Consider the following 24486-nt stretch of genomic DNA (forward strand, 5'->3'; position numbering starts at 1 on the left):
TGTATATAACATAGTGAACTTTGACCTTACAGTGCGAGGGGAAGCTGTATAACGATAAATCAAATATTTTGGTGCTTGTGTGTGTGTAAGTTGTATATAACATAGTGAACTTTGACCTTACAGTGCGAGGGGAAGCTGTATAACGGTAAATCAAATATTTTGGTGCCTGTGTGTGTGTAATATAAGTTGTATATAACATAGTGAACTTTGACCTTACAGTGCGAGGGGAATCCGTATAACGATAAATCAGATATTTTGGTGCTTGTGTGTGTGTAAGTTGTATATAACATAGTGAACTTTGACCTTACAGTGCGAGGGGAAGCTGTATAACGGTAAATCAAATATTTTGGTGCTTGTGTGTGTGTAATATAAGTTGTATATAACATAGTGAACTTTGACCTTACAGTGCGAGGGGAATCCGTATAACGATAAATCAGATATTTTGGTGCTTGTGTGTGTGTAAGTTGTATATAACATAGTGAACTTTGACCTTACAGTGCGAGGGGAAGCTGTATAACAATAAATCAGATATTTCGGTGCTTTTGTCTGTCTAAGTTTTTGTATATAACATAGTGAACTTTGACCTTACAGTGCGAGGGGAAGCTGTATAACAATAAATCAGATATTTCGGTGCTTTTGTCTGTGTAAGTTGTATATAACATAGTGAACTTTGACCTTACAGTGCGAGGGGAAGCTGTATAACAATAAATCAGATATTTCGGTGCTTTTGTCTGTGTAAGTTGTATATAACATAGTGAACTTTGACCTTACAGTGCGAGGGGAAGCTGTATAACAATAAATCAGATATTTCGGTGCTTTTGTCTGTGTAAGTTGTATATAACATAGTGAACTTTGACCTTACAGTGCGAGGGGAAGCTGTATAACAATAAATCAGATATTTTGGTGCTTGTGTGTGTGTAAGTTGTATATAACATAGTGAACTTTGACCTTACAGTGCGAGGGGAAGCTGTATAACGATAAATCAGATATTTTGGTGCTTTTGTCTGTGTAAGTTGTATATAACATAGTGAACTTTGACCTTACAGTGCGAGGGGAAGCTGTATAACAATAAATCAGATATTTTGGTGCTTGTGTGTGTGTAAGTTGTATATAACATAGTGAACTTTGACCTTACAGTGCGAGGGGAAGCTGTATAACGATAAATCAGATATTTTGGTGCTTTTGTCTGTGTAAGTTGTATATAACATAGTGAACTTTGACCTTACAGTGCGAGGGGAAGCTGTATAACAATAAATCAGATATTTTGGTGCTTGTGTGTGTCTAAGTTGTATATAACATAGTGAACTTTGACCTTACAGTGCGAGGGGAAGCTGTATAACGATAAATCAAATATTTTGGTGCTTGTGTGTGTGTAAGTTGTATATAACATAGTGAACTTTGACCTTACAGTACGAGGGGAAGCTGTATAACAATAAATCAGATATTTCGGTGCTTTTGTCTGTGTAAGTTGTATATAACATAGTGAACTTTGACCTTACAGTACGAGGGGAATCCGTATAACGATAAATCAGATATTTTGGTGCTTGTGTGTGTGTAAGTTGTATATAACATAGTGAACTTTGACCTTACAGTGCCAGGGGAAGCTGTATAACAATAAATCAGATATTTCGGTGCTTTTGTCTGTGTAAGTTGTATATAACATAGTGAACTTTGACCTTACAGTACGAGGGGAAGCTGTATAACAATAAATCAGATATTTCGGTGCTTTTGTCTGTGTAAGTTGTATATAACATAGTGAACTTTGACCTTACAGTGCGAGGGGAAGCTGTATAACGATAAATCAAATATTTTGGTGCTTGTGTGTGTGTAAGTTGTATATAACATAGTGAACTTTGACCTTACAGTGCGAGGGGAAGCTGTATAACGATAAATCAAATATTTTGGTGCTTGTGTGTGTGTAAGTTGTATATAACATAGTGAACTTTGACCTTACAGTGCGAGGGGAAGCTGTATAACGGTAAATCAAATATTTTGGTGCTTGTGTGTGTGTAATATAAGTTGTATATAACATAGTGAACTTTGACCTTACAGTGCGAGGGGAATCCGTATAACGATAAATCAGATATTTTGGTGCTTGTGTGTGTGTAAGTTGTATATAACATAGTGAACTTTGACCTTACAGTGCGAGGGGAAGCTGTATAACGGTAAATCAAATATTTTGGTGCTTGTGTGTGTGTAATATAAGTTGTATATAACATAGTGAACTTTGACCTTACAGTGCGAGGGGAATCCGTATAACGATAAATCAGATATTTTGGTGCTTGTGTGTGTGTAAGTTGTATATAACATAGTGAACTTTGACCTTACAGTGCGAGGGGAAGCTGTATAATAATAAATCAGATATTATGGTACTTGTGTGTGTGTAAGTTGTATATAACATAGTGAACTTTGACCTTACAGTACGAGGGGAAGCTGTATAACAATAAATCAGATATTTCGGTGCTTTTGTCTGTGTAAGTTGTATATAACATAGTGAACTTTGACCTTACAGTGCGAGGGGAAGCTGTATAACGATAAATCAAATATTTTGGTGCTTGTGTGTGTGTAAGTTGTATATAACATAGTGAACTTTGACCTTACAGTGCGAGGGAAAGCTGTATAACGGTAAATCAAATATTTTGGTGCTTGTGTGTGTGTAATATAAGTTGTATATAACATAGTGAACTTTGACCTTACAGTGCGAGGGGAATCCGTATAACGATAAATCAGATATTTTGGTGCTTGTGTGTGTGTAAGTTGTATATAACATAGTGAACTTTGACCTTACAGTGCGAGGGGAAGCTGTATAACAATAAATCAGATATTTCGGTGTTTGTGTGTGTCTAAGTTGTATATAACGTAGTGAACTTTGACCTTACAGTGCGAGGGGAAGCTGTATAATAATAAATCAGATATTATGGTACTTGTGTGTGTGTAAGTTGTATATAACATAGTGAACTTTGAACTTACAGTGCGAGGGGAAGCTGTATAACAATAAATCAAATATTTTGGTGCTTGTGTGTGTGTAAGTTGTATATAACATAGTGAACTTTGACCTTACAGTGCGAGGGGAAGCCGTATAACGATACGTCAGATATTTTGGTGCTTGTGTGTGTGTAAGTTGTATATAACATAGTGAACTTTGACCTTACAGTGCGAGGGGAAGCTGTATAATACATGTAATAAATCAAATATTTTGGTGCTTGTGTGTGTGTAAGTTGTATATAACATTGTGAACTTTGACCTTACAGTGCGAGGGGAAGCCGTATAACGATAAATCAAATATTTTGGTGCTTGTATGTGTGTAAGTTGTATACAACATAGTGAACTTTGACCTTACAGTGCCAGGGGAAGCTGTATAACAATAAGGCAGATATTTCAGTGCTTGTGTATGTGTAAGTTGTATATAACATAGTGAACTTTGACCTTACAGTGCGAGGGGAAGCTGTATAACAATAAATCAGATATTTCAGTGCTTGTGTGTGTGTAAGTTGTATATAACATAGTGAACTTTGACCTTACAGTGCGAGGGGAAGCTGTATAATAATAAATCAAATATTTTGGTGCTTGTGTGTGTGTAAGTTGTATATAACATTGTGAACTTTGACCTTACAGTGCGAGGGGAAGCCGTATAATAATAAATCAAATATTTTGTGTATGTAAGTTGTATATAACATTGTGAACTTTGACCTTACAGTGCGAGGGGAAGCTGTATAATAATAAATCAAATATTTTGGTGCTTGTGTGTGTGTAAGTTGTATATAACATTGTGAACTTTGACCTTACAGTGCGCAGGGAAGCCGTATAACGATAAATCAAATATTTTGGTGCTTGTATGTGTGTAAGTTGTATATAACATAGTGAACTTTGACCTTACAGTGCCAGGGGAAGCTGTATAACAATAAATCAAATATTTCGGTGCTTGTGTGTGTGTAAGTTGTATATAACATAGTGAACTTTGGCCTTACAGTGCCAGGGGAAGCTGTATAACAATAAGGCAGATATTTTGGTGCTTGTGTGTGTGTAAGTTGTATATAACATAGTGAACTTTGACCTTACAGTGCGAGGGGAAGCTGTATAACAATAAATCAGATATTTCGGTGCTTGTGTGTGTGTAAGTTGTATATAACATAGTGAACTTTGACCTTACAGTGCGAGGGGAAGCTGTATAACAATAAATCAAATATTTTGGTGCTTGTGTGTGTGTAAGTTGTATATAACATAGTGAACTTTGACCTTACAGTGCCAGGGGAAGCTGTATAACAATAAATCAGATATTTCGGTTCTTGCGTGTGTGTAAGTTGTATATAACATAGTGAACTTTGACCTTACAGTGCCAGGGGAAGCTGTATAACAATAAGGCAGATATTTCGGTTCTTGTGTGTGTGTAAGTTGTATATAACATAGTGAACTTTGACCTTACAGTGCGAGGGGAAGCTGTATAACGATAAGTCAGATATTTCGGTGCTTGTGTGTGTGTAAGTTGTATATAACATAGTGAACTTTGACCTTACAGTGCGAGGGGAAGCCGTATAACGATAAGTCAGATATTTCGGTTCTTGCGTGTGTGTAAGTTGTGCATAACGAAGTGAACTTTGACCTTACAGTGCGAGGGGAAGCTGTATAACGATAAATCAGATATTTCGGTTCTTGCGTGTGTGTAAGTTGTGCATAACGAAGTGAACTTTGACCTTACAGTGCGAGGGGAAGCTGTATAACGATAAATCAGATATTTCGGTTCTTGTGTGTGTGTATGTTGTATATAACATAGTGAACTTTGACCTTACAGTGCGAGGGGAAGCTGTATAACGATAAGTCAGATATTTCGGTGCTTGTGTGTGTGTAAGTTGTATATAACATAGTGAACTTTGACCTTACAGTGCGAGGGGAAGCTGTATAACAATAAATCAGATATTTCGGTGCTTGTGTGTGTGTAAGTTGTATATAACATAGTGAACTTTGACCTTACAGTGCGAGGGGAAGCCGTATAACGATAAGTCAGATATTTGGGCGCTCGGCTGTATCCTGTATGAGATGGCTTGTCTACAGAAAACATTTGAAGGCTCAAACTTACCTGCTTTAGTCAACAAAATCATGAAGGTTGGTCAATTATTGAAATGATAAACTTACGTTTCGGTTCAGATATTTGAAAAAGTTTTTAAACAAAAGTGTAGGTAGGGGGTTAGATAATAAACTGTAATTCATAATTTAACTTCTCTTTGTATGTCTCCTTTCTATGATAATAAAAAACAAAGTTTACTTATATAATGATTTCGCCTGCTTGATCTAATATCTAAATGAGGTCACAGGGGCTTCAATTTTTTCAATATTTTTTATATGAAATGTAAGAAAACCGTACTGAATCAAACGATTTTGTTTGCTATTTTTTCATCCTAATTTTTTTTCCTTTATTGAAAATATGCTAGGAAAAAAAATTTAATGTAATTTTTGCAATAATTTGAAGGAAAATAATGATTTGGATTTTCAGGGTCAGTTTGCACCTGTCAGAGATAATTATAGTGCAGGGTTTAAGGACGTCATTATGGACATGTTACGTCAGGATCCTGAACAGCGACCGTCTGCTCACGAACTTATGTATACAAGACTTCCAAAGGTAACATACACCCTTAAGTCTGTATACATACACCCCTGTCTCACAGTAACACACTTTATATATACCTCCACTTCTCAATAAGGTAACATACACCCTTAATTCTGTATACATACACACCTATCTCACAGTAACACACTCTATATATACCTCCACTTCTCAATAAGGTAACATACACCCTTAAGTCTGTATACATACACCCCTATCTCACAGTAACACACTTTATATATACCTCCACTTCTCAATAAGGTAACATACACCCTTAAGTCTGTATACATACACCCCTATCTCACAGTAACACACTTTATATATACCTCCACTTCTCCATAAGGTAACATACACCCTTAAGTCTGTATACATACACACCCCTATCTCACAGTAACACACTCTATATATACCTCCACTTCTCAATAAGGTAACATACACCCTTAAGTCTGTATACATACACCCCTATCTCACAGTAACACACTTTATATATACCTCCACTTCTCAATAAGGTAACATACACCCTTAAGTCTGTATACATACACCCCTATCTCACAGTAACACATCTCTATATATACCTCCACTTCTCAATAAGATAAATACACCCTTAAGTCTGTATACATACACCCCTATCTCACAGTAACACACTCTATATATACCTCCACTTCTCAATAAGGTAACATACACCCTTAAGTCTGTATACATACACCCCTATCTCACAGTAACACACTCTATATATACCTCCACTTCTCAATAAGGTAACATACACCCTTAATTCTGTATCATACACCCCTATCTCATAGTAACACACTCTATATATACCTCCACTTCTCAATAAGGTAACATACACCCTTAAGTCTGTATACATACACCCCTATCTCACAGTAACACACTCTATATATACCTCCACTTCTCAATAAGGTAACATACACCCTTAAGTCTGTATACATACACCCCTATCTCACAGTAACACACTCTATATATACCTCCACTTCTCAATAAGGTAACATACACCCTTAATTCTGTATACATACACCCCTATCTCACAGTAACACACTCTATATATACCTCCACTTCTCAATAAGGTAACATACACCCTTAAGTCTGTATACATACACACCCCTATCTCACAGTAACACACTCTATATATACCTCCACTTCTCAATAAGGTAACATACACCCTTAAGTCTGTATACATACACCCCTATCTCACAGTAACACACTATATATATACCTCCACTTCTCACTAAGGTAACATACACCCTTAAGTCTGTATACATACACCCCTATCTCACAGTAACACACTCTATATATACCTCCACTTCTCAATAAGGTAACATACACCCTTAAGTCTGTATACATACACCCCTATCTCACAGTAACACACTCTATATATACCTCCACTTCTCCATAAGGTAACATACACCCTTAATTCTGTATACATACACCCCTATCTCACAGTAACACATCTCTATATATACCTCCACTTCTCAATAAGGTAACATACACCCTTAATTCTGTATACATACACCCCTATCTCACAGTAACACATCTCTATATATACCTCCACTTCTCAATAAGGTAACATACACCCTTAAGTCTGTATACATACACCCCTATCTCACAGTAACACATCTCTATATATACCTCCACTTCTCAATAAGGTAACATACACCCTTAATTCTGTATACATACACCCCTATCTCACAGTAACACATCTCTATATATACCTCCACTTCTTAATAAGGTAACATACACCCTTAAGTCTGTATACATACACCCCTATCTCACAGTAACACATCTCTATATATACCTCCACTTCTCAATAAGGTAACATACACCCTTAATTCTGTATACATACACCCCTATCTCACAGTAACACATCTCTATATATACCTCCACTTCTCAATAAGGTAACATACACCCTTAATTCTGTATACATACACCCCTATCTCACAGTAACACATCTCTATATATACCTCCACTTCTCAATAAGGTAACATACACCCTTAATTCTGTATACATACACCCCTATCTCACAGTAACACATCTCTATATATACCTCCACTTCTCAATAAGGTAACATACACCCTTAATTCTGTATACATACATCCCTATCTCACAGTAACACATCTCTATATATACTCCTACTGAGAGATGGTCAGTTTCCTGTGATGGTGCCCTCACTATTGTTCAGATGTGGCGAGTTATTACCAGAAGCCATTCACCGCTTGGTTCCAAATCAAACCCCACAGGTTTCTCTCTGGGTACTCTGGCTTTACTCCATCTATTGGTTCCAAACCCCATGTGACAAAAGGAGTATTTAACACGAGAAATCTGATTTGTACAGAATAGTGTTATCTCTTGACTTTTCTCACTGTGTTTGACAATTTTAATGCTTCATGATCAATTCTGATAATATTATGATGACTGTTTTAGAAAACTATTAGAGTATATATTGTGCAATCTAAAAGATAAAACGTAGTTCTTTAACTCTAGCTGATGAATTCCTACGAGGACCCAACGACAGACTACGACGAAGATTTGCCCCTGTCACATGACAGTCATCGTGACAACACCAAAACGAAAAAGAAAACCAGGTAAACATATGAATATAGCTAGTAAAATATACTTTGTCAATGAGAGTTTATGCCAGGTAAATCTCCACAGCTTTGTCAATGAGAGTTTAAGCCAGGTAAATCTCCACAGCTTTGCCAATGAGAGTTTAAGCCAGGTGAATCTCCACAGCTTTGTCAATGAGAGTTTAAGCCAGGAAAATCTCCACAGCTTTGCCAATGAGAGTTTAAGCCAGGTGAATCTCCACAGCTTTGTCAATGAGAGTTTAAGCCAGGTAAATCTCCACAGCTTTGTCAATGAGAGTTTAAGCCAGGTAAATCTCCACAGCTTTGTCAATGAGAGTTTATGCCAAGAACATCTCCACAGCTTTGTCAATGAGAGTTTATGCCAAGTAAATCTAAACAGCTTTGTCAATGAGAGTTTATGCCAAGTAAATCTCAACAGCTTTGTCAATGAGAGTTTATGCCAAGTAAATCTCAACAGCTTTGTCAATGAGAGTTTATGCCAAGTAAATCTCAACAACTTTGTCAATGAGAGTTTATGCCAAGTAAATCTCCACAACTTTGTCAATGAGAGTTTATGCCAGGAAAATCTCCACAGCTTTGTCAAACAGAGTGAATGCCATGAGAATCAAAAATGGTTACAGTTGAGAAAAGGTACAGTGATTACACTGCTGTATATTTAAGTCTGTGTATAAATTGGTTACAGTTGTACAGTGGAGAAAAGGTACAGTGATTATACTGCTGTATATTTAAGTCTGTGTATAAATTGGTTACAGTTGTACAGTAAAAAAAAGGTACGGTGATGACACTGCTGTATATTTAAGTCTGTGTATAAATTGGATACAGTGGAGAAAAGGTACAGCGATTACACTGCTGTATATTTAAGTCTGTGTATAAATTGGTTACAGTTGTACAGTGGAGAAAAGGTACAGTGATTACACTGCTGTATATTTAAGTCTGTGTATAAATTGGTTACAGTTGTACAGTGGAGAAAAGCTACAGTGATTACACTGCTGTATATTTATGTCTGTGTATAAATTGGTTACAGTTGTACAGTGGAGAAAAGGTACAGTGATTACACTGCTGTATATTTAAGTCTGTGTATAAATTGGTTACAGTGGAGAAAAGGTACGGTGATTACACTGCTGTATATTTAATTCTGTGTATAAATTGGTTACAGTTGTACAGTGGAGAAAAGGTACAGTGATTACACTGCTGTATATTTAAGTCTGTGTATAAATTGGTTACAGTTGTACGGTGGAGAAAAGGTACAGTGATTACACTGCTGTATATTTAAGTCTGTGTATAAATTGGTTACAGTTGTACAGTAAAGAAAAGGTACAGTGATTACACTGTTGTATATTTAAGTCTGTGTATAAATTGGTTACAGTTGTACTGTGGAGAAAAGGTACAGTGATTACACTGCTGTATATTTAAGTCTGTGTATAAATTGGTTACAGTTGTACAGTGGAGAAAAGGTACAGTGATTACACTGCTGTATATTTAAGTCTGTGTATAAATTGGTTACAGTGGAGAAAAGGTACAGTGATTACACTGCTGTATATTTAAGTCTGTGTATAAATTGGTTACAGTTGTACAGTAAAGAAAAGGTACAGTGATTACACTGCTGTATATTTAAGTCTGTGTATAAATTGGTTACAGTTGTACAGTAAAGAAAAGGTACAGTGATTACACTGCTGTATATTTAAGTCTGTGTATAAATTGGTTACAGTTGTACAGTGGAGAAAAGGTACAGTGATTACACTGCTGTATATTTAAGTCTGTGTATAAATTGGTTACAGTGGAGAAAAGGTAGGGTGATTACACTGCTGTATATTTAAGTTTGTGTATAAATTGGTTACAGTTGTACTGTGGAGAAAAGGTACAGTGATTACACTGCTGTATATTTAAGTCTGTGTATCAATTGGTTACAGTTGTACAGTGGAGAAAAGGTACAGTGATTACACTGCTGTATATTTAAGTCTGTGTATAAATTGGTTACAGTTGTACAGTGGAGAAAAGGTACAGTGATTACACTGCTGTATATTTAAGTCTGTGTATAAATTGGTTACAGTTGTACAGTGGAGAAAAGGTACAGTGATTACACTGCTGTATATTTAAGTCTGTGTATAAATTGGTTACAGTTGTACAGTGGAGAAAAGGTACAGTGATTACACTGCTGTATATTTAAGTCTGTGTATAAATTGGTTACAGTTGTACAGTGGAGAAAAGGTACAGTGATTACACTGCTGTATATTTAAGTCTGTGTATAAATTGGTTACAGTTGTACAGTGGAGAAAAGGTACAGTGATTACACTGCTGTATATTTAAGTCTGTGTATAAATTGGTTACAGTGGAGAAAAGGTACAATGATTACACTGCTGTATATTTAAGTCTGTGTATAAATTGGTTACAGTGGAGAAAAGGTACAGTGATTACACTGCTGTATATTTAAGTCTGTGTATAAATTGGTTACAGTTGTACAGTGGAGAAAAGGTACAGTGATTACACTGCTGTATATTTAAGTCTGTGTATAAATTGGTTACAGTTGTACAGTGGAGAAAAGGTACAGTGATTACACTGCTGTATATTTAAGTCTGTGTATAAATTGGTTACAGTGGAGAAAAGGTACAGTGATTACACTGCTGTATATTTAAGTCTGTGTATAAATTGGTTACAGTTGTACAGTGGAGAAAAGGTACAGTGATTACACTGCTGTATATTTAAGTCTGTGTATAAATTGGTTACAGTGGAGAAAAGGTACAGTGATTACACTGCTGTATATTTAAGTCTGTGTATAAATTGGTTACAGTTGTACAGTGGAGAAAAGGTACAGTGATTACACTGCTGTATATTTAAGTCTGTGTATAAATTGGTCACAGTTGTACAGTGGAGAAAAGGTACAGTGATTACACTGCTGTATATTTAAGTCTGTGTATAAATTGGTTACAGTTGTACAGTGGAGAAAAGGTACAGTGATTACACTGCTGTATATTTAAGTCTGTGTATAAATTGGTTACAGTTGTACAGTGGAGAAAAGGTACAGTGATTACACTGCTGTATATTTAAGTCTGTGTATAAATTGGTTACAGTTGTACAGTGGAGAAAAGGTACAGTGATTACACTGCTGTATATTTAAGTCTGTGTATAAATTGGTTACAGTTGTACAGTGGAGAAAAGGTAGGGTGATTACACTGCTGTATATTTACTTTATATATTTATGTTGGCATGCTGTTATTATTGTCATATTTGTCATCTGGTTTTTTTTTTTTGTATTTTTGTCCGCTTTAATCAGTAAGTTGGAAATTCTATTGATTAGTCAAGACTTAAAATTTTGACCCGAACTACTTTTTTCTCAGCGTCATGTCACAAATTTAAAACGTTGCCAATAATTGAATGACGTCATTCTGTTGCTCGCTGCTTGCAGAGCAAACTACTGTTGAAACAGAATATGTGACATCACCGAAATCCTTCATGTTTTTCCGTTTGTAGTATAAACGGAAAATTCAGAATAAATTTGGCTCATGGTCGGTAATCCTGATGAAGGAATACACCTAGGGCAGACTTGAACTTTGCACTTGGCTTACGAATGCCTTATTCATTAGAGGGAATTTGAAGACAATAGATTAAAGAATAAAGACTTTAGATTAAATAAAAATCATGTGAATTTTTGTTTGATTCTATGAGAAAGATTGATAGTGTTATATTATTCATGATTCAGTTTTAAGAATATATATTATTCAACTATTTGAAAATATTTTACGGATCAAATTTTCATGATTCAGTTTTAAGAGTATACAGTATAACCCCTCTAACTCGAACCCAGATTCCTCGAATACCCCTTATTTGTCGAACTGGTCGCCCAGTCCCAATCGTGTCCCCATATAATCTATGTAAAGATAGTTACCGTATGATATTCTGAAACTAATGGCACTAATTCACGGACCATGTGATACCCAATAACGTTTGTGAGGGACTGATGTTTCTGTTGCTATGTGATAAAAGATGATATCCTGCGCAAACGTCAATTTGGTGAGATTATGGTAAAAAGTTACATTTCGTCACCAGGTTTACACATATTGTTATGGGGTATCACACGGTACATAAATTATGGGGTATCACACGGTACATAAATTGTTATGGGGTATCACATGGTACATAAGTTGTTATGGGGTATCACACAGTACATAAATTGTTATAGGGTATCACACAGTACATAAATTGTTATGGAGTATCACATGGTATATGGATTGTTATGGGGTATCACACGGTACATAAATTGTTATGGGGTATCACACGGTACATAAATTGTTATGGGGTATCACACGGTACATAAATTGTTATGGGGTATCACACAGTACATAAATTGTTATGGGGTATCACATGGTACATAAATTGTTATGGGGTATCACACAGTACATAAATTGTTATGGGGTATCACACAGTACATAAATTGTTATGGGGTATCACATGGTACATAAATTGTTATGGGGTATCACATGGTACATAAATTGTTATGGGGTATCACATGGTACATAAATTGTTATGGGGTATCACAAGGTACATAAATTGTTATGGGGTATCACACAGTACATAAATTGTTATGGGGTATCACATGGTACATAAATTGTTATGGGGTATCACATGGTACATAAATTGTTATGGGGTATCACAAGGTACATAAATTGTTATGGGGTATCACACAGTACATAAATTGTTATGGGGTATCACACGGTACATAAATTGTTATGGGGTATCACAAGGTACATAAATTGTTATGGGGTATCACATGGTACATAAATTGTTATGGGGTATCACACGGTACATAAATTGTTATGGGGTATCACAGGTACATAAATTGTTATGGGGTATCACAGGTACATAAATTGTTATGGGGTATCACACAGGTACATAAATTGTTATGGGGTATCACACGGTACATAAATTGTTATGGGGTATCACACAAGGTACATAAATTGTTATGGGGTATCACAAGTAATAAATTGTTATGGGGTATCACAAGGTACATAAATTGTTATGGGGTATCACACGGTACATAAATTGTTATGGGGTATCACACGGTACATAAATTGTTATGGGGTATCACACGGTACATAAATTGTTATGGGGTATCACACGGTACATAAATTGTTATGGGGTATCACATGGTACATAAATTGTTATGGGGTATCACACGGTACATAAATTGTTATGGGGTATCACACGGTACATAAATTGTTATGGGGTATCACACGGTACATAAATTGTTATGGGGTATCACAAGGTACATAAATTGTTATGGGGTATCACATGGTACATAAATTGTTATGGGGTATCACATGGTACATAAATTGTTATGGGGTATCACATGGTACATAAATTGTTATGGGGTATCACACAGTACATAAATTGTTATGGGGTATCACACGGTACATAAATTGTTATGGGGTATCACACATGGTACATAAATTGTTATGGGGTATCACACGGTACATAAATTGTTATGGGGTATCACATGGTACATAAATTGTTATGGGGTATCACACGGTACATAAATTGTTATGGGGTATCACAGGTACATAAATTGTTATGGGGTATCACAGGTACATAAATTGTTATGGGGTATCACACACGGTACATAAATTGTTATGGGGTATCACATGGTACATAAATTGTTATGGGGGTACATCATTGTTATGGGGTAACATAAAATTGTTATGGGGTATCATCACATGGTACATAAATTGTTATGGGGTATCACAGGTACATAATTGTTATGGGGTATCACAGGTACATAAATTGTTATGGGGTATCACATGGTACATAAATTGTTATGGGGTATCACACGGTACATAAATTGTTATGGGGTATCACATGGTACATAAATTGTTATGGGGTATCACACACGTATGGTATACATAAATTGTTATGGGGTATCACATGGTACATAAATTGTTATGGGGTATCACATGGTACATAAATTGTTATGGGGTATCACCGGTACATAAATTGTTATGGGGTATCACATGGTACATAAATTGTTATGGGGTATCACATGGTACATAAATTGTTATGGGGTATCACACGGTACATAAATTGTTATGGGGTATCACATGGTACATAAATTGTTATGGGGTATCACACGGTACATAAATTGTTATGGGGTATCACATGGTACATAAATTGTTATGGGGTATCACACGGTACATAAATTGTTATGGGGTATCACTATGTATCACAGGTACATAAATTGTTATGGGGTATCACATGGTACATAAATTGTTATGGGGTATCACACGGTACATAAATTGTTATGGGGTATCACATGGTACATAAATTGTTATGGGGTATCACACGGTACATAAATTGTTATGGGGTATCACAGGTACATAAATTGTTATGGGGTATCACATGGTACATAAATTGTTATGGGGTATCACACGGTACATAAATTGTTATGGGGTATCACATGGTACATAAATTGTTATGGGGTATCACATGGTACATAAATTGTTATGGGGTATCACATGGTACATAAATTGTTATGGGGTATCACATGGTACATAAATTGTTATGGGGTATCACATGGTACATAAATTGTTATGGGGTTATCACATGGTACATAAATTGTTATGGGGTATCACACGGTACATAAATTGTTATGGGGTATCACATGGTACATAAATTGTTATGGGGTATCACATGGTACATAAATTGTTATGGGGTATCACACGGTACATAAATTGTTATGGGGTATCACATGGTACATAAATTGTTATGGGGTATCACATGGTACATAAATTGTTATGGGGTATCACATGGTACATAAATTGTTATGGGGTATCACATGGTACATAAATTGTTATGGGGTATCACACAGTACATAAATTGTTATGGGGTATCACATGGTACATAAATTGTTATGGGGTATCACATGGTACATAAATTGTTATGGGGTATCACATGGTACATAAATTGTTATGGGGTATCACATGGTACATAAATTGTTATGGGGTATCACACATGGTACATAAATTGTTATGGGGTATCACATGGTACATAAATTGTTATGGGGTATCACATGGTACATAAATTGTTATGGGGTATCACACGGTACATAAATTGTTATGGGGTATCACATGGTACATAAATTGTTATGGGGTATCACATGGTACATAAATTGTTATGGGGTATCACATGGTACATAAATTGTTATGGGGTATCACATGGTACATAAATTGTTATGGGGTATCACATGGTACATAAGTTGTTATGGGGTATCACATGGTACATAAATTGTTATTGGGTATCACATGGTACATAAATTGTTATGGGGTATCACATGGTACATAAATTGTTATGGGGTATCACATGGTACATAAATTGTTATGGGGTATCACATGGTACATAAATTGTTATGGGGTATCACATGGTACATAAATTGTTATGGGTTATCACATGGTACATAAATTGTTATGGGGTATCACACGGTACATAAATTGTTATGGGGTATCACATGGTACATAAATTGTTATGGGGTATCACATGGTACATAAATTGTTATGGGGTATCACATGGTACATAAATTGTTATGGGGTATCACATGGTACATAAATTGTTATGGGGTATCACATGGTACATAAATTGTTATGGGGTTACACAATGTACATAAATTGTTATGGGGTATCACAAGGTACATAAATTGTTATGGGGTATCACATGGTACAAAAATTGTTATCGGGGTATCACATGGTACATAAATTGTTATGGGGTATCACATGGTACATAAATTGTTATGGGGTATCACATGGTACATAAATTGTTATGGGGTATCACATGGTACATAAATTGTTATGGGGTATCACATGGTACATAAATTGTTATGGGGTATCACATGGTACATAAATTGTTATGGGGTATCACATGGTACATAAATTGTTATGGGGTATCACATGGTACATAAATTGTTATGGGGTATCACATGGTACATAAATTGTTATGGGGTATCACATGGTACATAAATTGTTATGGGGTATCACATGGTACATAAATTGTTATGGGGTATCACACAGTACATAAATTGTTATGGGGTATCACATGGTACATAAATTGTTATGGGGTATCACATGGTACATAAATTGTTATGGGGTATCACACGGTACATAAATTGTTATGGGGTATCACATGGTACATAAATTGTTATGGGGTATCACACGGTACATAAATTGTTATGGGGTATCACATGGTACATAAATTGTTAGGGGTATCACACGGTACATAAATTGTTATGGGGTATCACACGGTACATAAATTGTTATGGGGTATCACACGGTACATGGATTGTTATGGGGTATCACACGGTACATAAATTGTTATGGGGTATCACACAGGTACATAAATTGTTATGGGGTATCACACGGTACATAAATTGTTATGGGGTATCACACGGTACATAAATTGTTATGGGGTATCACACGGTACATAAATTGTTATGGGGTATCACATGGTACATAAATTGTTATGGGGTATCACACGGTACATGGATTGTTATGGGGTATCACATGGTACATAAATTGTTATGGGGTATCACACGGTACATAAATTGTTATGGGGTATCACATGGTACATAAATTGTTATGGGGTATCACACGGTACATAAATTGTTATGGGGTATCACACAGTACATAAATTGTTATGGGGTATCACACGGTACATAAATTGTTATGGGGTATCACAAGGTACATAAATTGTTATGGGGTATCACACGGTACATAAATTGTTATGGGGTATCACACAGTAGATGGATTGTTATGGGGTATCACACGGTACATAAATTGTTATGGGGTATCACACGGTACATAAATTGTTATGGGGGGTATCACACGGTACATAAATTGTTATGGGGTATCACACGGTACATAAATTGTTATGGGGTATCACACGGTACATAAATTGTTATGGGGTATCACACGGTACATAAATTGTTATGGGGTATCACATGGTACATAAATTGTTATGGGGTATCACATGGTACATAAATTGTTATGGGGTATCACATGGTACATAAATTGTTATGGGGTATCACATGGTACATAAATTGTTATGGGGTATCACATGGTACATAAATTGTTATGGGGTATCACATGGTACATAAATTGTTATGGGGTATCACATGGTACATAAATTGTTATGGGGTATCACATGGTACATAAATTGTTATGGGGTATCACACGGTACATAAATTGTTATGGGGTATCACACATGGTACATAAATTGTTATGGGGGTATCACATGGTACATAAATTGTTATGGGGTATCACAGGTACATAAATTTTATGTTATGGTATCACACAGTACATAAATTGTTATGGGGTATCACACATGGTACATAAATTGTTATGGGGTATCACATGGTACATAAATTGTTATGGGGTATCACATGGTACATAAATTGTTATGGGGTATCACATGGTACATAAATTGTTATGGGGTATCACATGGTACATAAATTGTTATGGGGTATCACACAGTAGATGGATTGTTATGGGGTATCACAAGGTACATAAATTGTTATGGGGTATCACATGGTACATAAATTGTTATGGGGTATCACACGGTACATAAATTGTTATGGGGTATCACATGGTACATAAATTGTTATGGGGTATCACACGGTACATAAATTGTTATGGGGTATCACATGGTACATAAATTGTTATGGGGTATCACATGGTACATAAATTGTTATGGGGTATCACACAGTACATAAATTGTTATGGGGTATCACATGGTACATAAATTGTTATGGGGTATCACACAGTACATAAATTGTTATGGGGTATCACACGGTACATAAATTGTTATGGGGTATCACATGGTACATAAATTGTTATGGGGTATCACACGGTACATAAATTGTTATGGGGTATCACATGGTACATAAATTGTTATGGGGTATCACACAGGTACATAAATTGTTATGGGGTATCACATGGTACATAAATTGTTATGGGGTATCACATGGTACATAAATTGTTATGGGGTATCACACTATATTGTTATGGGTACATAAATTGTTATGGGGTATCACACAGTACATAAATTGTTATGGGGTATCACATGGTACATAAATTGTTATGGGGTATCACATGGTACATAAATTGTTATGGGGTATCACACAGGTACATAAATTGTTATGGGGTATCACATGGTACATAAATTGTTATGGGGTATCACACGGTACATAAATTGTTATGGGGTATCACATGGTACATAAATTGTTATGGGGTATCACAGGTACATAAATTGTTATGGGGTATCACATGGTACATAAATTGTTATGGGGTATCACATGGTACATAAATTGTTATGGGGTATCACACAGTACATAAATTGTTATGGGGTATCACACAGGTACATAAATTGTTATGGGGTATCACACAGGTACATAAATTGTTATGGGGTATCACATGGTACATAAATTGTTATGGGGTATCACATGGTACATAAATTGTTATGGGGTATCACACGGTACATAAATTGTTATGGGGTATCACAGGTACATAAATTGTTATGGGGTATCACACGGTACATAAATTGTTATGGGGTATCACATGGTACATAAATTGTTATGGGGTATCACACATGGTACATAAATTGTTATGGGGTATCACATGGTACATAAATTGTTATGGGGTATCACACGGTACATAAATTGTTATGGGGTATCACATGGTACATAAATTGTTATGGGGTATCACATGGTACATAAATTGTTATGGGGTATCACACAGTACATAAATTGTTATGGGGTATCACACGGTACATAAATTGTTATGGGGTATCACATGGTACATAAATTGTTATGGGGTATCACACGGTACATAAATTGTTATGGGGTATCACATGGTACATAAATTGTTATGGGTATCACACAGTACATAAATTGTTATGGGGTATCACACGGTACATAAATTGTTATGGGGTATCACATGGTACATAAATTGTTATGGGGTATCACACGGTACATAAATTGTTATGGGTATCACACATGGTACATAAATTGTTATGGGGTATCACACACGGTACATAAATTGTTATGGGGGTACATAAATTGTTATGGGGTTATATATGTGTGTTACACACAGTCTAGGTTATAAAAGCACTGGACCCACCATGGCCCTGTATGTGTGTTACACACAGTCTAGGTTATAAAGCTGTATCCCCACCATGGCCCTGTATGTGTGTTCACATGGCCCTGTAACACAGTCTAGGTTATAAAGCTGGCCCCACCATGGCCCTGTATGTGTGTTACACACAGTCTAGGTTATAAAGCTGTCCACCATGGCCCTGTATGTGTGTTACACACCTAGGTTATAAAGCTGGTCACACCTATGACCCTGTGTTACACACAGTCTAGGTTATAAAGCTGGCCCACCATGGCCCTGTAGTGTGTGTTACACACAGTCTAGGTTATAAAGCTGGTCCACCATGCCCTGTATGTGTGTTACACACAGTCTAGGTTATAAAGCTGGTCCACCATGACCCTGTATGTGTGTTACACACAGTCTAGGTTATAAAGCTGGCCCACCATGGCCCTGTATGTGTGTTACACACAGTCTAGGTTATAAAGCTGGTCCACCATGGCCCTGTATGTGTGTTACACACAGTCTAGGTTATAAAGCTGGTCCACCATGGCCCTGTATGTGTGTTACACACAGTCTAGGTTATAAAGCTGGCCCACCATGGCCCTGTATGTGTGTTACACACAGTCTAGGTTATAAAGCTGGCCCACCATGGCCCTGTATGTGTGTTACACACAGTCTAGGTTATAAAGCTGGCCCACCATGGCCCTGTATGTGTGTTACACACAGTCTAGGTTATAAAGCTGGCCCACCATGGCCCTGTATGTGTGTTACACACAGTCTAGGTTATAAAGCTGGTCCACCATGGCCCTGTATGTGTGTTACACACAGTCTAGGTTATAAAGCTGGTCCACCATGGCCCTGTATGTGTGTTACACACAGTCTAGGTTATAAAGCTGGTCCACCACCATGGCCCTGTATGTGTGTTACACACAGTCTAGGTTATAAAGCTGGTCCACCATGGCCCTGTATGTGTGTTACACACAGTCTAGGTTATAAAGCTGGTCCACCATGGCCCTGTATGTGTGTTACACACAGTCTAGGTTATAAAGCTGGTCCACCATGGCCCTGTATGTGTGTTACACACAGTCTAGGTTATAAAGCTGGTCCACCATGGCCCTGTATGTGTGTTACACACAGTCTAGGTTATAAAGCTGGTCCACCATGGCCCTGTATGTGTGTTACACACAGTCTAGGTTATAAAGCTGGTCCACCATGGCCCTGTATGTGTGTTACACACAGTCTAGGTTATAAAGCTGGTCCACCATGGCCCTGTATGTGTGTTACACACAGTCTAGGTTATAAAGCTGGTCCACCATGGCCCTGTATGTGTGTTACACACAGTCTAGGTTATAAAGCTGGCCCACCATGGCCCTGTATGTGTGTTACACACAGTCTAGGTTATAAAGCTGACCCACCACCATGGCCCTGTATGTGTGGTACAGGTTCACAGTCTAGGTTATAAAGCTGGCCCACCATGGCCCTGTATGTGTGTTACACACAGTCTAGGTTATAAAGCTGGTCCACCATGGCCCTGTATGTGTGTTACACACAGTCTAGGTTATAAAGCTGGCCACCATGGCCCTGTATGTGTGTTACACACAGTCTAGGTTATAAAGCTGGTCCACCATGGCCCTGTATGTGTGTTACACACAGTCTAGGTTATAAAGCTGGTCCACCATGGCCCTGTATGTGTGTTACACACAGTCTAGGTTATAAAGCTGGTCCACCATGGCCCTGTATGTGTGTTACACACAGTCTAGGTTATAAAGCTGACCCACCATGACCCTGTATGTGTGTTACACACAGTCTAGGTTATAAAGCTGGTCCACCATGACCCTGTATGTGTGTTACACACAGTCTAGGTTATAAAGCTGGCCCACCATGGCCCTGTATGTGTGTTACACACAGTCTAGGTTATAAAGCTGGTCCACCATGGCCCTGTATGTGTGTTACACACAGTCTCTAGGTTATAAAGCTGGTGACCCACCATGACCCTGTATGTGTGTTACACAGTCTAGGTTATAAAGCTGGTCCACCATGGCCCTGTATGTGTGTTACACACAGTCTAGGTTATAAAGCTGGTCCACCATGGCCCTGTATGTGTGTTACACACAGTCTAGGTTATAAAGCTGGTCCACCATGGCCCTGTATGTGTGTTACACACAGTCTAGGTTATAAAGCTGGTCCACCATGGCCCTGTATGTGTGTTACACACAGTCTAGGTTATAAAGCTGGTCCACCATGGCCCTGTATGTGTGTTACACACAGTCTAGGTTATAAAGCTGGTCCACCATGGCCCTGTATGTGTGTTACACACAGTCTAGGTTATAAAGCTGGTCCACCATGGCCCTGTATGTGTGTTACACACAGTCTAGGTTATAAAGCTGGTCCACCATGACCCTGTATGTGTGTTACACACAGTCTAGGTTATAAAGCTGGTCCACCATGGCCCTGTATGTGTGTTACACACAGTCTAGGTTATAAAGCTGGTCCACCATGCCCTGTATGTGTGTTACACACAGTCTAGGTTATAAAGCTGGTCCACCATGGCCCTGTATGTGTGTTACACACAGTCTAGGTTATAAAGCTGGTCCACCATGGCCCTGTATGTGTGTTACACACAGTCTAGGTTATAAGCTGGTCCAAATGGCCCTGTATGTGTGTTACACACAGTCTAGGTTATAAAGCTGTCCACCATGACCCTGTATGTGTGTTACACAGTCTAGGTTATAAAGCTGGTCCACCATGGCCCTGTATGTGTGTTACACACAGTCTAGGTTATAAAGCTGGTCCACCATGGCCCTGTATGTGTGTTACACACAGTCTAGGTTATAAAGCTGGTCCACCATGACCCTGTATGTGTGTTACACACAGTCTAGGTTATAAAGCTGGTCCACCATGACCCTGTATGTGTGTTACACACAGTCTAGGTTATAAAGCTGGTCCACCATGACCCTGTATGTGTGTTACACACAGTCTAGGTTATAAAGCTGGTCCACCATGGCCCTGTATGTGTGTTACACACAGTCTAGGTTATAAAGCTGGTCCACCATGGCCCTGTATGTGTGTTACACACAGTCTAGGTTATAAAGCTGGTCCACCATGGCCCTGTATGTGTGTTACACACAGTCTAGGTTATAAAGCTGGTCCACCATGGCCCTGTATGTGTTAGGATCGGTATATTAATCAGATTGATTGTATCTATCTAATAGATCATCATTGAAATACCAATGTATGTCTACTTTCCAGGTCGCTGTTTTTCTATTTTGAGAGTTCCACAGCTTCAATCACGCCAATAGAACTTCCACCTAAAATCAAAATCAGACACGTAAGTATGGACTTTACTTTTCTCAACTGGTAATATACGTAGGACTTCTACTGTCCTCACTGTACACTACTGGTAATGTAAGTAGGACTTCTACTGTCCTCACTGTACACTACTGGTAATATAAGTAGGACTTCTACTGTCCTCACTGTACACTACTGGTAATGTAAGTAGGACTTCTACTGTCCTCACTGTACACTACTGGTAATGTAAGTAGGACTTCTACTGTCCTCACTGTACACTACTGGTAATGTAAGTAGGACTTCTACTGTCCTCACTGTACACTACTGGTAATGTAAGTAGGACTTCTACTGTCCTCACTGTACTCTACTGGTAATGTAAGTAGGACTTCTACTGTCTTCACTGTACACTACTGGTAATGTAAGTAGGACTTCTACTGTCCTCACTGTACACTACTGGTAATGTAAGTAGGACTTCTACTGTCCTCACTGTACACTACTGGTAATGTAAGTAGGACTTCTACTGTCCTCACTGTACACTACTGGTAATGTAAGTAGGACTTCTACTGTCCTCACTGTACACTACTGGTAATGTAAGTAGGACTTCTACTGTCCTCACTGTACACTACTGGTAATGTAAGTAGGACTTCTACTGTCCTCACTGTACACTACTGGTAATGTAAGTAGGACTTCTACTGTCCTCACTGTACACTACTGGTAATGTAAGTAGGACTTCTACTGTCCTCACTGTACACTACTGGTAATGTAAGTAGGACTTCTACTGTCCTCACTGTACACTACTGGTAATGTAAGTAGGACTTCTACTGTCCTCACTGTACACTACTGGTAATGTAAGTAGGACTTCTACTGTCCTCACTGTACACTACTGGTAATGTAAGTAGGACTTCTACTGTCCTCACTGTACACTACTGGTAATGTAAGTAGGACTTCTACTGTCCTCACTGTACTCTACTGGTAATGTAAGTAGGACTTCTACTGTCCTCACTGTACTCTACTGGTAATGTAAGTAGGACTTCTACTGTCCTCACTGTACACTACTGGTAATGTAAGTAGGACTTCTACTGTCCTCACTGTACACTACTGGTAATGTAAGTAGGACTTCTACTGTCCTCACTGTACTCTACTGGTAATGTAAGTAGGACTTCTACTGTCCTCACTGTACACTACTGGTAATGTAAGTAGGACTTCTACTGTCCTCACTGTACACTACTGGTAATGTAAGTAGGACTTCTACTGTCCTCACTGTACTCTACTGGTAATGTAAGTAGGACTTCTACTGTCCTCACTGTACACTACTGGTAATGTAAGTAGGACTTCTACTGTCCTCACTGTACACTACTGGTAATGTAAGTAGGACTTCTACTGTCATCACTGTACACTACTGGTAATGTAACTAGGACGTCTACTGTCCTCACTGTACTCTACTGGTAATGTAAGTAGGACTTCTACTGTCCTCACTGTACACTACTGGTAATGTAAGTAGGACTTCTACTGTCCTCACTGTACACTACTGGTAATGTAAGTAGGACTTCTACTGTCCTCACTGTACTCTACTGGTAATGTATGTAAGACTTCTACTGTCCTCACTGTACACTACTGGTAATGTAAGTAGGACTTCTACTGTCCTCACTGTACACTACTGGTAATGTAAGTAGGACTTCTACTGTCCTCACTGTACTCTACTGGTAATGTAAGTAGGACTTCTACTGTCCTCACTGTACTCTACTGGTGATGTAAATAGTAGCACTACACCATCAGACCATCCTGACTTATTGCTCTATACACTACACCTACCACTACACCATCTGACCACCCTGACTTATTGCTCTATACACTACACCTACCACTACACCACCTG

At 37.7% G+C, this 24486-nt stretch overlaps 1 protein-coding gene across 1 annotated transcript in view; it reads left to right on the forward strand.

Annotated features, from left to right (window-relative positions):
* The window catches only part of LOC138306581 (uncharacterized), a 181641-nt gene that overhangs the window by 100241 nt on the left and 56914 nt on the right, over nucleotides 1–24486 (forward strand). The window contains exons 11-14 of the mRNA XM_069247019.1: nucleotides 4972–5100; nucleotides 5489–5614; nucleotides 8096–8196; nucleotides 22572–22650. Of these exons, the coding sequence (XP_069103120.1) occupies nucleotides 4972–5100; nucleotides 5489–5614; nucleotides 8096–8196; nucleotides 22572–22650 (435 nt within the window). The remainder of the gene's footprint in view (nucleotides 1–4971; nucleotides 5101–5488; nucleotides 5615–8095; nucleotides 8197–22571; nucleotides 22651–24486) is intronic.

Source organism: Argopecten irradians, chromosome 13 (genome assembly GCF_041381155.1).
Source record: "Argopecten irradians isolate NY chromosome 13, Ai_NY, whole genome shotgun sequence".
NCBI classification, from domain to species: domain Eukaryota; kingdom Metazoa; phylum Mollusca; class Bivalvia; order Pectinida; family Pectinidae; genus Argopecten; species Argopecten irradians.